At 45.0% G+C, this 13435-nt stretch overlaps 1 protein-coding gene across 1 annotated transcript; it reads left to right on the forward strand.

Moving 5' to 3' along the window:
* Positions 1 to 6109: 6109 nt before the first annotated feature.
* Positions 6110 to 12749, forward strand: FCGR3A (Fc gamma receptor IIIa). Its single transcript, XM_081256642.1, has 5 exons — positions 6110 to 6231; positions 6909 to 6929; positions 7284 to 7538; positions 10218 to 10472; positions 12175 to 12749. Exons 1-5 carry the CDS (start codon positions 6183 to 6185, stop codon positions 12363 to 12365), a joined length of 771 nt encoding a protein of 256 aa, XP_081112768.1. The 5' UTR covers positions 6110 to 6182; the 3' UTR covers positions 12366 to 12749.
* Positions 12750 to 13435: the final 686 nt, after the last annotated feature.

Genomic DNA, 13435 nt, shown 5'->3' on the forward strand with positions numbered 1-13435 from the left:
TTCACCCCCTCTTTCTCAACAGATGACCGACTCCTTACCCAAGAAAATCAAGGCTAGCAGATAGAAACTACTTTAACGTTCTTACTCAATTCTGAAAACAGATTTGCATATGCATCTTTCTCACCTCCTGCTTTTAGCTCAGAGTGAGAGGTGTTCCATACCCAGTTCAGAACCAACACTCCAACCATGTTCTATGCTCATGTCTTTAAGGATCTGCACCTGCTTCATCAGGCGTTCCCTCCTTATCATGCATCCAACTTCTCCCACTCTGCTGACTTCTTCCCAAAGACCCGTAAACAAGTTCAAATCTTTACTTAAACCAAACAAAATCTCCCTTTTTTTCCTTGACCCCCTCTAGTTACCATCTTCTTTTTTTTGGCCGTGTTGGGTTTTCGTTGCTGCACGCAGGCTTTCTCTAGTTGCGGCGAGCAGGGGCTACTCTTCGTTGCGGTGCGCAGGCTTCTCATTGCGGTGGCTCCTCTTGTTGCTGAGCACAGGCTGTAGGCACGCAGGCTTCAGTAGTTGTGGCGCATGGGCTTAATTGCTCCACGGAATGTGAGATCTTCGTGGACCAGGGCTCGAACCTGTGTCCCCTGCATTGGCAGGTGGATTCTTAGCCACTGTGCCAACAGGGAAGTTCAGAAGTACCATCTTCTAATTCTCCTTTCTTACTGTATCACTCAGGGCTCTTGATAATAAGCAACTGTATCAGATTCTGGATATATTCAGTTTAAAGAAAGGAAATTATCGTGGCGGGGAAGCTGGAGGTAGATCGGCCTATCCCACTGTTGTGGTGAATGGGACCCAACCATCTCCCTCTCTTCTAAGTGAATCTTGCTTATAAGTGAATAAGTCTCACTTATTCAGAATTCAACATCCCAGAAAAGACAAACTGGCCAAGCCTAGATCACAGGCCTGCTCTGGCTTTCTGTATTAGTCAACTCAGGCTGCCATAACAAAGTACCCCAGACTGGGGAGCTTAAACCACAGAAATTTATTTTCCCACAGTTCTGGGTGCTAGAAATCAGAGGTCAAGGTGTTGTCAGGGTTTTCTTTTCCTGTGGCCTCTCTCCTTGGCTTATAGATAGCCATCTTTTATAAAATATTTATTTATTTATTTTTTGGCTTCATTGGGGCTTAGTTGCGGCACACAGGATCTTTCGCTGCAGCGCACGGGCTCCAGAGGATATGGGCTCTGTAGTTGCGGCACTCAGGCGCTCTAGCTGTGGCACGCTGGCTTAGTTGCCCCGCAGCATGTGGGATCTTAGTTCCCTGACCAGGGATTGAACCGGCGTCCCTTGCATTACAAGATGGATTCTTAACCAGTGGACCACCAGGGAAGTCCTGATAGCCATCTTCTTCTTTTTCTTTCTTTTTTTTTGGCTGCATTGGGTCTTCATTGCTGCACGTGGGCTTTCTCTAGTTGCAGCGAGCAGGGGCTACTCTTTGTTGCAGTACGCGGGCTTCTTATTGTGGTGACTTCTCTTGTTGCAGAGCACGGGCTCTAAGCACACGGGCTTCAGTAGTTGTGGCACACAGGCTCAGTAGCGTGGCTCGCGGGCTCTAGAGTGCAGGTTCTGTAGTTGTGGTGCACAGGCTTGTTGCCGCGGCATGTGGGATCTTCCCCAACCGGGGCTCGAACCCGTGTCCCCTGCATTGGCAGGCGGATTTTTAACCACTGCGCCACCAGGGAAGCCCACGATAGCCATCTTCTTGTGTCTTCACATGGTCTTCCTTCTGTGCATGTCTGTGTCCTAATCTCCTCTTGTTATAACTGTTCCAGTCATACTGGGTTAGGGTCCACCATAATGACCTCATTTTAACTTTAAAGTCCCTATCTCAAAATATGGCCACATTCTGAGGTACTGGGGATTAGGACTTCAACATATAAATTTAGGGGAGACACAATTTAGCCCATAACACGAGCCCAAGGTGACGGAAGGGGAGATCTGACTCCTTTGGCTTCTGTAGTAAAAAGCAGTTACCACTTTCTATCGACTACTCACAGTGGAGGCTTCCCCCAGGGATACTGAGGTGCTGATAAAAAGGGGGAGAGGAGTGGATCCCCTCTGTTATGCTTTCTCTGTTATGAAAGCATAACAGAGATTCTTAAAAGGAGTAGTAACTCATTAAAACACTATTTCATTTCTACTCAGTCTTCAACCAAAAGTTATCAAGCTCCTGTCCCCCAATCCCAGCCCCTAACATTGCTCAGGCAAAGGTCATGAATTGTTCCCAGATTGCCACATTGAAAGAACCCTTTCTTGAACTTTTCTACAGCATTTTATACTGTTAACTTCTCCCTCATGGAAGATCCGTCCTCCCTGGGCTGTCCTGTTCTCCTCACTTCTTTAGCCCCTCTTACCCAATCTCCGTTGTCAGCTATTCTTCCTTTATACACCCCGTCAAAGTTGCTGAGTGTCAAGTTTCTGTCATTGGTCCTCTCCTCTCCCCCTCCCCACCTCTCCCCTCATTTCCCCTTCCTTTCCCTCACTGTTCCCCTTTTTTCTCACTCAATACTCTTATAATCAGAGAGATGATATTTATACTTCATCTTAACCTAGGATCTTTGGATGGGCTTCACATGCAGCTTCTTAAATTATAGGGAAAATGATGTGTATGTGTGCATTTTTTCTTGGGAGAGGGCCTAAAGCTTTTATCAAAAGTTTAAAACATCAACCACGTGGGTGCCTCCTAAATCTTCTTTGGTCCAGGCCCTTCTGAGTTCCACAGCCATACGTCCAACTGCCTACTTGGCATCTCCACCTAAAATCACCCCCAACCTCCAACTCAGTGTCAAAAGCTGAGATCATTATCTCCCTCTCCCAATGTCTGCTCCTCTTCCTCTATTTCTTATGTCCAGGAAATATGTCACCATCCTCCTGATCACCCAAATCAGAAAGTTGAGCATCACCTAGCCCCTCCTTCTCCATCATGCCTCATTGCCAATTACTCAGCCAAATCCCATCCGTTCTATTTACTTAACATCTCTCCTAGACGCTTCCATTGCATTTTCACTTTTTTATCAGAGAATCTCCTATCTTTCAGCTAAACTGTTAAAATAACTTCCCAAATTTTCCCTCCACCTTCAATCTTTCTCCCCTCCAACCTGTTTCTTGGACTGTGTCATTCCCCAGCTTAAAACCTTGATGATCAGTTTTACATTTTGTAAAAACTACTGTGATAGCAGTTCCAGAGCGTACAAGTTGTTCACCGTGACATACAAAGTCCTTTATGATCACCCAATAAATATTAATTGAATGACTAGTCTATTCCAGGCACTGTGCAATATGCTGGGGATACAATGATGAACAAAAGGAACAGATTCCCTACCCTCAAAGAACTTATAGTCCGCAAATGTGATGAGTACTACAAAGGAGAAGCACGAGCTCCTGAAGGAATACAGGGGATGGGAGTGTCACAACTTAAGTCAGAAAACGAGAGAAGGCCTCAACCTCCTGTGTTGCACTTCTAATAGTCATCAACCGGTATGGTTCCAGATGTGGAACCAACAACTTTATATGCATTATTTCATTTAAACCTCACAACAACTCCTTGGGGTTAGTACCATTTTTGTTAGCCCAAGTTTAGAGATATGGAAACTGAGACCTCGACAGGTTAAATAAGTGGTGGAGTTGGAATTCCATCCCACACTCACCTGAAACACAGCCCTCTTAACCCTTTAAGAGCCTGTGCTTCTCCTTTGTAGTACTCACGAATCCTGTGGAGCTATACCCAGCTCTGTAAACATGCCAGCCTATTTCACTCCAAGCCTCTGTTGATGCTGCTCCTTTTGCCTGAAATGACTATTTCCCTCAAAAGCCTTCCTGCTGAACACATAATTATCTTCTGTGATCCAATTAAAGTGTTCTCTCTTCCACGTGGAGTCCTCCCCCAGACAGAATTAGCCACTGGCTTCTTTGTGCATACACAGAATTTCAGAAATACTCTCATAGTCCCTAAAGCACTTCAGATGCTCATCTGGTAGTCTCCCCTTAAGAAACTATAAATCCCAGGGGATGATAACTGATGAACTCTGTAATCTCAGAACCTTGTGCTGTGGCTGTCATTTCAACATTAGGGAGGAGAAGAAGGGAGGGAGTAAAGAAAAGGATGAGGGAGAAAAGAAAAAGCAAGCGTGAAGACAAACACTCCAGCCTAAAATATGCCAAGGGGGCTTCCCTGGTGGCGCAGTGGTTGAGAGTCCGCCTGCCAATGCAGGGGACACGGGTTCGTGCCCCAGTCCGGGAGGATCCCACATGCTGCCGAGCGGCTGGGCCCGTGAGCCATGGCCGCCGAGCCTGTGTGTCTGGAGCCTGTGCTCCGCACAGGAGAGGCCCCAACAGTGAGAGGCCCGCCTACCGCAAAAAATAAAAAAATAAAATAAAATATGCCAAGACCATCTGTCTTTCTTTTAAAACTTTGCATTTTACCTATCACTGTAAAATTAACCCATACCACCCCAACACACTCAACTGGAGGATTGTTCAGGAAAACCTGCAGAACGTTTCCCATTCTTCTGCTGTCCTCCTGTGCTCTCCCTCCTCTCCTTCCTGTCTAGCCCACCCTCTCGGCAGCTGACAATTCCTCCCTCCATTTGAAGGCCACAGACAGAAAACGAGTCAACAAGAAAATAAAACCTCAAAGAAGGAAAACTAAAGTGAATGCCTTGCACCACATCACGTTGCAGAAAGCCACTTCAGTAACAATGAACAACAGAGAGCGCTGAGTGGGTGTTAGCCACCTTTCACCTCAGAAACCGCAGAAAGCCCTGAAGGTACTCTTTCTGTTTTAGGTTTCCCAGATAAGCATCTGAAGTACTATATCATAGAGCCTGAGGCTTTCAGATACTAGTCTGGATTTTGGAAGGTGTAAACAAATCACTTAAGAAGGAGCACTAGAATGCCATCTTAGTCAGACATCTAATCCAAGGGCCTGTGGGGGAGGGTTGCTGCAGGAACATGCTGGGGGAGGATGGGGATGGTGGAGGATCAATGAACTCTACTCAGGAGCAAAACAAAACAGAAATCAAAACCTGTGAAGCAGTTTTTATTTGACTCTGGAGTGGAGAGGGGCGTGAGTCCAAAGCAGTGCTCAGCAGGCCCTTGTGCCAGCCCCTGCGTCCACTCTACCCCCTGCCAAACATCACTGGCTCACTTCTGTCTGCTGCTCACCTCCTGGGCTTTTCCAAGGTTTTTCCAAGTGAGACCTGCCCCAGATGTCCAGGAATCTGCTGGGGGCATGATATGGCCAAGCAGAGCCATTTGATTTTCTGTCTGAGACCTGGACTGATGTGGGAGCAAAACAAAGTAGGGGTGAGGGTGGGGGAGGGCATGGGTGTGTATGTGTTGGCAGGAGGACTGTTGAGAAAAGAGAAGAGGTTAGCAGCCTTACCACTTCCTAACCACTGCGCCTACACTTCTTCTGGTAAGAAGCCCTGGAACTCAGGCTGCTAGGCTCACAGACCAGCTGAGGCCCAGTGGGTCCCTGAGGGGCCCAAGCTAACCTGAACTACTGTGGCCCAGCACAGCCCTAATAACACTGGGGTGAAGGTAAAATGCTCTAGTCCTCGCCTCACCCTGCCCCCTTCCCCCCCACCCCGTTTCCACCTTTTCTGTGTTCCTTCCAACCTTTCAGTGGTAACTCCTCCTCCCAGAGCCCATTTCTCTCCCACTGCCTGTGTTTCTTTTAATAGAGGATGTAAATCTCATGATCGAATTCACACTAAGGGGTTAGCAAGAGATCCCAGAGGCATATGCATTTCCAATTTTGAAAGAAAATGTTGGTGGAGATAATATTGGGGTGAGGGACACTTCTAATGACCTGATGATTTAAATGACTGCTTTCTGTATGCAGGCTCTGGCTGGGTGGAGATGGGTCTGGGCCAAGCAGGAGAGTGAGAAGTTTTGAGGTAGAACAAGAGACTCCCTCAGGGAATGTCCTCCTTACTGAGTCTCATTCCCAGGGTCCTGTTGTCCTGTTCGTGTCACCGGGTGGATCCAAACCAGAGAGGTGGGGTTTCGTTTGTCAGAGTTCGGATTCAGGAATCAAATGACGTTTCCAGAAAAGGAAACTGATGAGTAATAGGCTTGAGGGGTGGAGAGAAAGGCTGTTTATTTCCTCTCTTCAAGTCAACTAGGTCCCCTTAGGGCTCTGATATCTGTGGTGACTTGTCTACTCTAATGCACAGCATGTGGCAGCTGCTACCACCAACGGCTCTGCTGCTTCTAGGTAAGTCAGAATCACCCTGCCTGGCAGTTGAGCTCAAGATGCCCTGGGTTCAGCAGACATCCCTTTTCAGGCAAGGGATGAGACCCCTACCAAGGGATAGGACCCCTTACCATGTCTATAGATCTAGATTTAGCTTCTAGGACAAAGCTTCAAGTGTTAGAGATGTGGAGAATTGCTGGACCTGATTTGGGCATAATCAGGAGATGAAGGGGGACGTGAGGTCTCCGTTACTTCACCCCTCTGGGTCTCAGTTTGTCTATCTATAAACTGAAGAGTATGGACTAGATGGTCCTGAAGGTCTGTCTCTTCCATTCTCACATTCCAGTGTTCCTAAGTCTTTTAATTTCCTCCCTTTCCAGGGGACTTGGGGTGAGGTTGTTTTTATGGCTTGATTCAGGGATATTTGATCTGTACCCTTAATCTGGGAGTTCGAACGGGGACCACAGAGTAAGGGAATGGCCTTGAAAATTGGTTTGGGTGGACAAGGTAGTAGGAGGCACAGACATTGGAGACCAGAGGACAGGCAATGGGAGAGCTATCCACTATATTTATCTTGATTCTTGGGAACACAGGCCTCCCAGGGCAGAGGTGGGCAGGGGAGTTTAAACTCACTCCACACTCCAGTCACCCTGATCTCAGCTGCTACTCAATATTCGTTTCACTCTTTTTTCTTACAGTTTCAGCTGGCACGCAAGCTGGTGAGTTTCCTTTGTGGTCTTGGATGGGTCAAGTGAGGAATGTAAATGTGCAATAGCCACAGGGTATTAGGAAATGTTCTTTGCATAGGAAATTGCTGATGTGGGGTTGGCAGGGGTAATTCCCCCAACACAGTAGGGCTTGGCCCTATGCTTCTCTGGCCAATTTTGCTCAAGATAAAGAGAGACCAAGAAGAAGGCCAAGCCTCTCCAAGCCAATATGCTCAGACTGAGTGCTATGCTAAGGCTGAGTTGCCAACTCTCGGTTCGCAATGGGTTTTGAGCCTCCCTGGGAATGCCATTGTAGGGTTGGCTCATTTCCCTGCCCTTATCTACATTCTCTTGACTCCTCGGCAGATCTCCCAAAGGCTGTGGTACTCCTAGACCCTCAATGGGACCGGGTGCTCACGAATGACCAAGTGACTCTAAAGTGCCAGGGGGACTACCGTCTTGGAGACAATTCCACACAGTGGTGGCACAATGGGACTCTCATCTCAAACCAGGCCTCCAGCTACTTCATCACAGATGCCAAAGTTGAGGATAGTGGAGACTACAAGTGTCAGACAAGCCTCTCCACACTCAGTGACCCGGTGAAGCTAAAAGTCTACATGGGTGAGTAGGTGAAGGGGAAAAGGGAAATCACCAATAAATGGTAAAACAAGAGGCCCTGAAAGACTTGGGAAGCACCAGAAGATGATGTTCCTGGGGCTTAAAACTAAGATGAGATGATCTGTAGTCCTACTGAATTATATCAGAATTGTAGTCCTAGCTATAAGTAGGCCTTAGGTAAAAAGTCAAAGCCTGGCATATACTACAGGGCTGCTGCACTGCACAATTCCAGGAATCAACATTCGCATAGAATACATACAGCATGAATGGTGTTATCTGAAGGTCAGGACATGACACTGATGCTCAATAATAGTTATTGAATAAATTAATGAATCCATTTTAGGACCTCAGTCTCCTCACTCTCAGACACACAATGCCCTAAGCTACCCCACAAGCCATCCCTAATTTACCATAATATCTATCTCTCTCTTCCCATTAATGCCACACTCAAAATATACACTTCAGCATAAATTTGGCCATGTGATATCTCTCCTAATAGAGATATATATACACATTCAGCCTGCATATTCATCATGGAATCAAAGTCTTTGTGTATTAACAGAATCCACTCATTAGATGCAAGTAGAAGAAGTATTTTGGAGGCAGAGATCTCTCCTGGTGTTCCTGAAATCACACCACATAGCCCGGTACCTGCAGCGTCACCTTGTAAGCCTGACTCTATTTTCATGGCTGCCCCATCTGTATATTGCATGTGAGTGGAACAAGTCTGGAGGGGAAGGAGGGCCTAATGAAGGTGGACCTGCAACAGAATTCCACGGAATCTGAAGCTGATTTTCTTGGCTTCTTTGCCTGACTGTGTCACTTAGCTGACATGGTTCTCAGTCTACAGAGCTACAAAGAGGAATGTCTATTATCTAGCTAGGTGAGAGATAGATGGCCACCTATGACCAAATAAAATGGGGAATTACCAACAGGAAGCAACAGACAAGTCATATCTGGTAGTTATTAGTTTGTCTTAAACTTGGCTCTACAAACTGACTTTAGAAGTCTAATCAGTGAGAACTGTTTTAAACTGTGACCAAGAGCATTAACTTCAGCAGGCAAACTCCTGATCATTCTTTAGGACCCATTTCGCTTATCTACTTCTCTGAGAAGCTTTCCTTACTTTCTTTGGGCAGAATTTCTTTGTTCCGTTCTCTTTGGTCCTTCAGTCCTTTGTTCATAGCCTGTTGTAGCACTTATCACACTGTATTGTAATTAGTTCTATGTCTAGATCACAGATTCTTTGATCTGTCTTAGTCACCTGGGTATCCCCAGTCTGCACAACATAGTAAGTGCTCAATAAAATGTTAGTTTAATGAATGTACATACGGACATTCACTGAGTCCATGACAGCCAGAATGGAATAAGAATGTTCCCCCCAAAGAAACCAGACCATATATATACATATATGATTACATAGGTAACCCCTGTTAATATTTAGGTCCATGTTTTTTCTTTTTTTCTGAGCATACATACTTTTTGTACTCTGTCTTTTTAACTTAACATTGTCTGATGAATGTTTTCTCATGTCACTTTAAAATTTCTATGCAATATCATTTAAAATTATTCAGGCCAACTTCCTGACCACAATTTCAAGTTCTCTCTGTGTGTGTGGAGGCTGGTTACTTGGCAAGGCAGTTGTGAAAACAAGTATCTTGGTGACATAACATTCTCTCTCTCAGAGGCTGTGCTCAGTAATGAAGATGGCCTTGCTGAGATGCTGTGGCCCTTCAGAAACCACAAATTACCATCAGCACTACCACACATGCTTTTTTTCCCCCCTCCCTGACTTTTTTTTTTTTTAAGATTTAATTTAATTTTTTTCTTTTTTGGCTTCACGCAGGCTTTCACTAGATGTGGCAAGCGGAGGCTACTCTTTGTTGCGCTGCACAGACTTCTCATTGCAGTGGCTTCTCTTGTTACGGAGCACAGGCTATAGGCACACGGGCTTCAGTAGTTGTGCCACCCGGGCTTCAGTAGTTATGGCTTGCAGGCTCTAGAGCACAGGCTCAGTAGTTGTGGCGCACGGGGTTAATTGCTCCATGGCATGTGGGGTCTTTCCAGACCAGGGATCAAACCCATGTCCCCTGCATTGGCAAGCGGATTCTTACCCACTGCACCACCCAGGAAGTCCCCCCTCCCTGACTTTTATATTGAGTTCTCCTTCATGATTTCTGCAGCCACTCCTGTGGCCACTGAGTAACCTTCTTCCTGACTGGCTGCAACAGTCTTCCAATATTCCTACAACTATCCATTCCTTCTGAAGTCTACCTTTCCTTTAATTGGGCAAATCATCATTTTCTAATACAATTTTTACTCTTTGATCTAGAACTTACAATGGCTCCTTATTACCTGCCATAGCAAATCGAAGTGTAGCCATTAAGGATATTGCAAATTGCTTCTCACCTGCCTCATCACTTAGACCCTATGCTCTAACCTTATGTTTTGACCATGTGTGTGTCTCTCCCTCTCCACCATTAGACAAAAGTTCTTGGTGTGACTTGAGTTCTCTTGCAGGGCCCAGTTGGCTTTTTCCCAAAAAAAGCTATGTAAGGATGGCTCCCAGTCTGGCTTTCTATCATCCCCCAGGATCTGGGTTGTGAGCATCCCCTCCCTTCACAAAAGCTTTGCACTGAAGGCTGAGGCTTCCTGGGCCTGTGTTCTCTTTGTGTCTTTCAGGCTGGCTGTTGCTCCAGGCCCCTCGGTGGGTGGTCCAGGAGGGGGAGCCCATTGAGCTGAAGTGTCACAGTTGGAAGAAAACTACTGTACTAAAGGTTCAATATTTCCAGAATGGCAAAGGCAAGAAGTTTTCTTATAAGAATTCTGACTTCTACATTCCAGAAGCAAAACTTGAACACAGTGGCTCCTACTTCTGCAGGGGGATTATCGGGAGTAAAAACGAGTCTTCAGAGGCTATGAACGTCACTGTTCAAGGTAAGAGATGTACAGAGCACATCTAAAGGGCCCAGAGCACCATGTGTGGGGACTCTGCATTCACACTGGGAAGATGAGTTGGGAGGAGATTGCTGACCATTCCACAGACTTCTTTACAAGGGTCATTCACTCTGCAATGTGACAGCAGGTGCAGAAGTCACATTTCCTCCCCCATAAATATGCCTGTCCTTACTCACCTCATTCAAACTATATCCATAATGTTATCTGTCTCTATCATGCTGGCCCATCATTACCTGTTCTCCTTTCCCCTCCAAACCTCAAGTCATAGCCAAAAGCGAAGCTGGCAGTAGCGCTTCACTTTCTCACAGAAAAACCCATAACCTGTGTTCTGGCTCTGCTGCTAATTAACCATGTAACTGTGGCCAGTTAGACTCTCTAAACCTCAGTTTCCACTTCCGTAACAAAGACATGCTGACATTTATCGGGCATCTTTCAATGTGCTGGACACTGTGCTGAGTGCTTATTTACTTGCAACTAGTCTGATGATCATAATAATCCCTCACAACAACATTAAGAGATCGGTAATATTAACTCTACAGATGAAGTAACTGAGGTGGAAAAAAGGGAGGGGGGTAATTAATGTGTCTCCAAGGGCACACCAAAGATTCAAAGCCTGTATACTGAACCACTAGATAAAATGAAAGGATTGGACAGGCGCCAATGTCCTATGACAGAATTTTGAATTCCACTAAGTCACTTAGAAAACATCTGCAGTTTCTGTAGTACCATCCTCCAGGGTCAGAGATCCCCTGCCACGGTGCTCCTGGACTTCCTAATTTCACAAAACTTCCACCTATAATCAGACTAAGATGTTTGTTGTAAGCAATTTACATGTAGTAAGACAGCAAGATAGCCACACATCTTCTGAGATTTTAACAAAACAGTGCCATAATTTGTATAAAAAATAACTTTATCACAATTTAAATTGAAAATAAATACTCTCAAATAGAGAATGAGAAAGCAAATAATAAAGAAAATAGGGGCAAAATGCCAACAATTAGTAAATCTAGGTAAAGAATATATGAGAGTTATTTATACTTTACTGGTAACCTTTTTTTAAGTTTGAAATTAAATCAAAATTAAGAGTTAAAAAAATTAAGACTAAAAATCCACTCTAATGTTACCAGTTTATAGACTACAGTGAGGAATGACTTTAAAATAACAATATTAAGGGCTAAGAGGTTGAGAACAAGCAAATTCTACCTCTTTCCATTTTGGGTTATTAGTTACTGAGCCGTGATAAAGAAATATTATCAATTTTCTGATGGTAAGTAGCAGATTTCAATGGTTCACTTTTTTTTAGATTTCCTTTAGCAGGGTAAAAACAATGAGTATTATTTTGAGACATAAGAGAAAGTTACTGAATTAAGAAATAGTGTTCTCACACCAACTTAAACTTTGACTACTTTCATAATTTCACACAAAACCCAGCTACAACCTACCTTGCTCAACACTATGTCACATACCTCCATCAACCATGAAAACACTTTTGCTCAGGTAGCATTAAGACCCAGGCTCAGTGGGAGCAAGCTATGGCTTTCCGCCAGACTCCCCCATATTCCTTAGAATCTGTCTCTTATCAGGTGTCAGAAAGACTTTCCACTGATGACCTCACTGTTTATTCCAAATTTCTGCCTCAACAAATGTCATTTTATTTTCATCCCTCTGCTTCTCCTATTAGGTCAAGAAAGTCCACCATCCAGCTCATCATTCTTTCCACCTTGGCACCAAATCACTTTCCTCCTGGTGATGGGACTCCTGTTTGCAGTGGACACGGGGCTGTATTTTTCTATGAAGAGAGACCTTCGAAACTCAAAGGAGGACTGGAGGAATGGCAAAGTCACATGGACTCAGGGCCCTCAGGGCAAATGAGGGTAATAAAAGCAGCATCCCCATCCCATGGTAGTGATAAAAGAAGCATCTCTGAACCTCTTTCTAAATTCACAGCCCCACCATGCCCAACAGGCATCTCTGGGAGCAGCAGGAAAATTACACCTCAGACTCTAGGCTGAGGGTTCTTCACCCAACTCTGTTTTCTCTTGGTCTCCTATGGAAAGGAAGGGACTGTGATCTTCAAGTGCCAACAGTGAAGCCCCAGTAAGCAGCTGCATTACCAGGAATAGAAGTCTCAGAGCGACATGGATGCTTTCTCTATTCTAACCATTCTGTCCCAGCAAAGCAACAATACAGACTCTTGATGATTACCCTTGATGTATGAATATTGTCCTTAAATAAATGGATATGTAAATAAGAGAATTCATGGTTGAGAACCAGCTGGATAGTAGTCTGCATCTGTTGCTGCAGGGCTGGCTGCCTTCAAGGCATCCTAAAACTCTTTCTAGACAGACTGTGGGTACGTCTGGGGGGTCTAAGGGAGACAGCAGAACCAATGAAGGGGGTGGCTAAGGAAGAGCAGGGTAGTCCAGGAAAGACCAGAGAAGACCACCACCTGGGCTGTCTTCCTAGAATATGAGCCATGGTAGAGGTAAAAGAAAATCACAGAGGTGATGTAGAATAGAGTTTTTCAGGGGAGCCCATGTCAGAATTGGGATTGTCTGCAAGTATACAATGATCAACCCTCTTAATGTCATGAGTAGGAAATGGTCCAGGAAGGGGTGTAGGGGTTGGAGGATTTAGAAAAGAAAGCACAGAATAAAGCCATTGGAAGGAGAGCAACATTGTTGTCCCATATTAAGCTCAGTGAACAGAGATACCTCCGCACCCAAACAGAGAAAGCATGAGAAGAAGTCAACCACAACTGCACAAGAAGGAATGGGTAGGAGGTGAGAATGCTTTTACTGGGCACAATAGTGAGAATTAGAGAGCAGTGGCAGGGACTATAAAACCAGCTTTTCCGTTTTAGTATCTAATTCAGATACAGCTTTGATCACATCATCCTTTAAACAAATGTTGGATAACCAATATTAAATGTACTGAACTCT

This window comes from Mesoplodon bidens, assembly GCF_964165515.1.
Source record: "Mesoplodon bidens genome assembly, chromosome: 2".
Lineage (NCBI taxonomy): Eukaryota > Metazoa > Chordata > Mammalia > Artiodactyla > Ziphiidae > Mesoplodon > Mesoplodon bidens.

Excerpts from the sequence above, each read along its gene's own strand:
- FCGR3A (XM_081256642.1), top strand. The coding sequence starts at position 6,183 with ATGCACAGCATGTGGCAGCTGCTACCACCAACGGCTCTGCTGCTTCTA. Across the intron at positions 6,232-6,908 it reads AACGGCTCTGCTGCTTCTAG|TTTCAGCTGGCACGCAAGCT; the intron begins GTAAGTCAGAAT and ends TTTTTCTTACAG. Across the intron at positions 6,930-7,283 it reads TTCAGCTGGCACGCAAGCTG|ATCTCCCAAAGGCTGTGGTA; the intron begins GTGAGTTTCCTT and ends ACTCCTCGGCAG.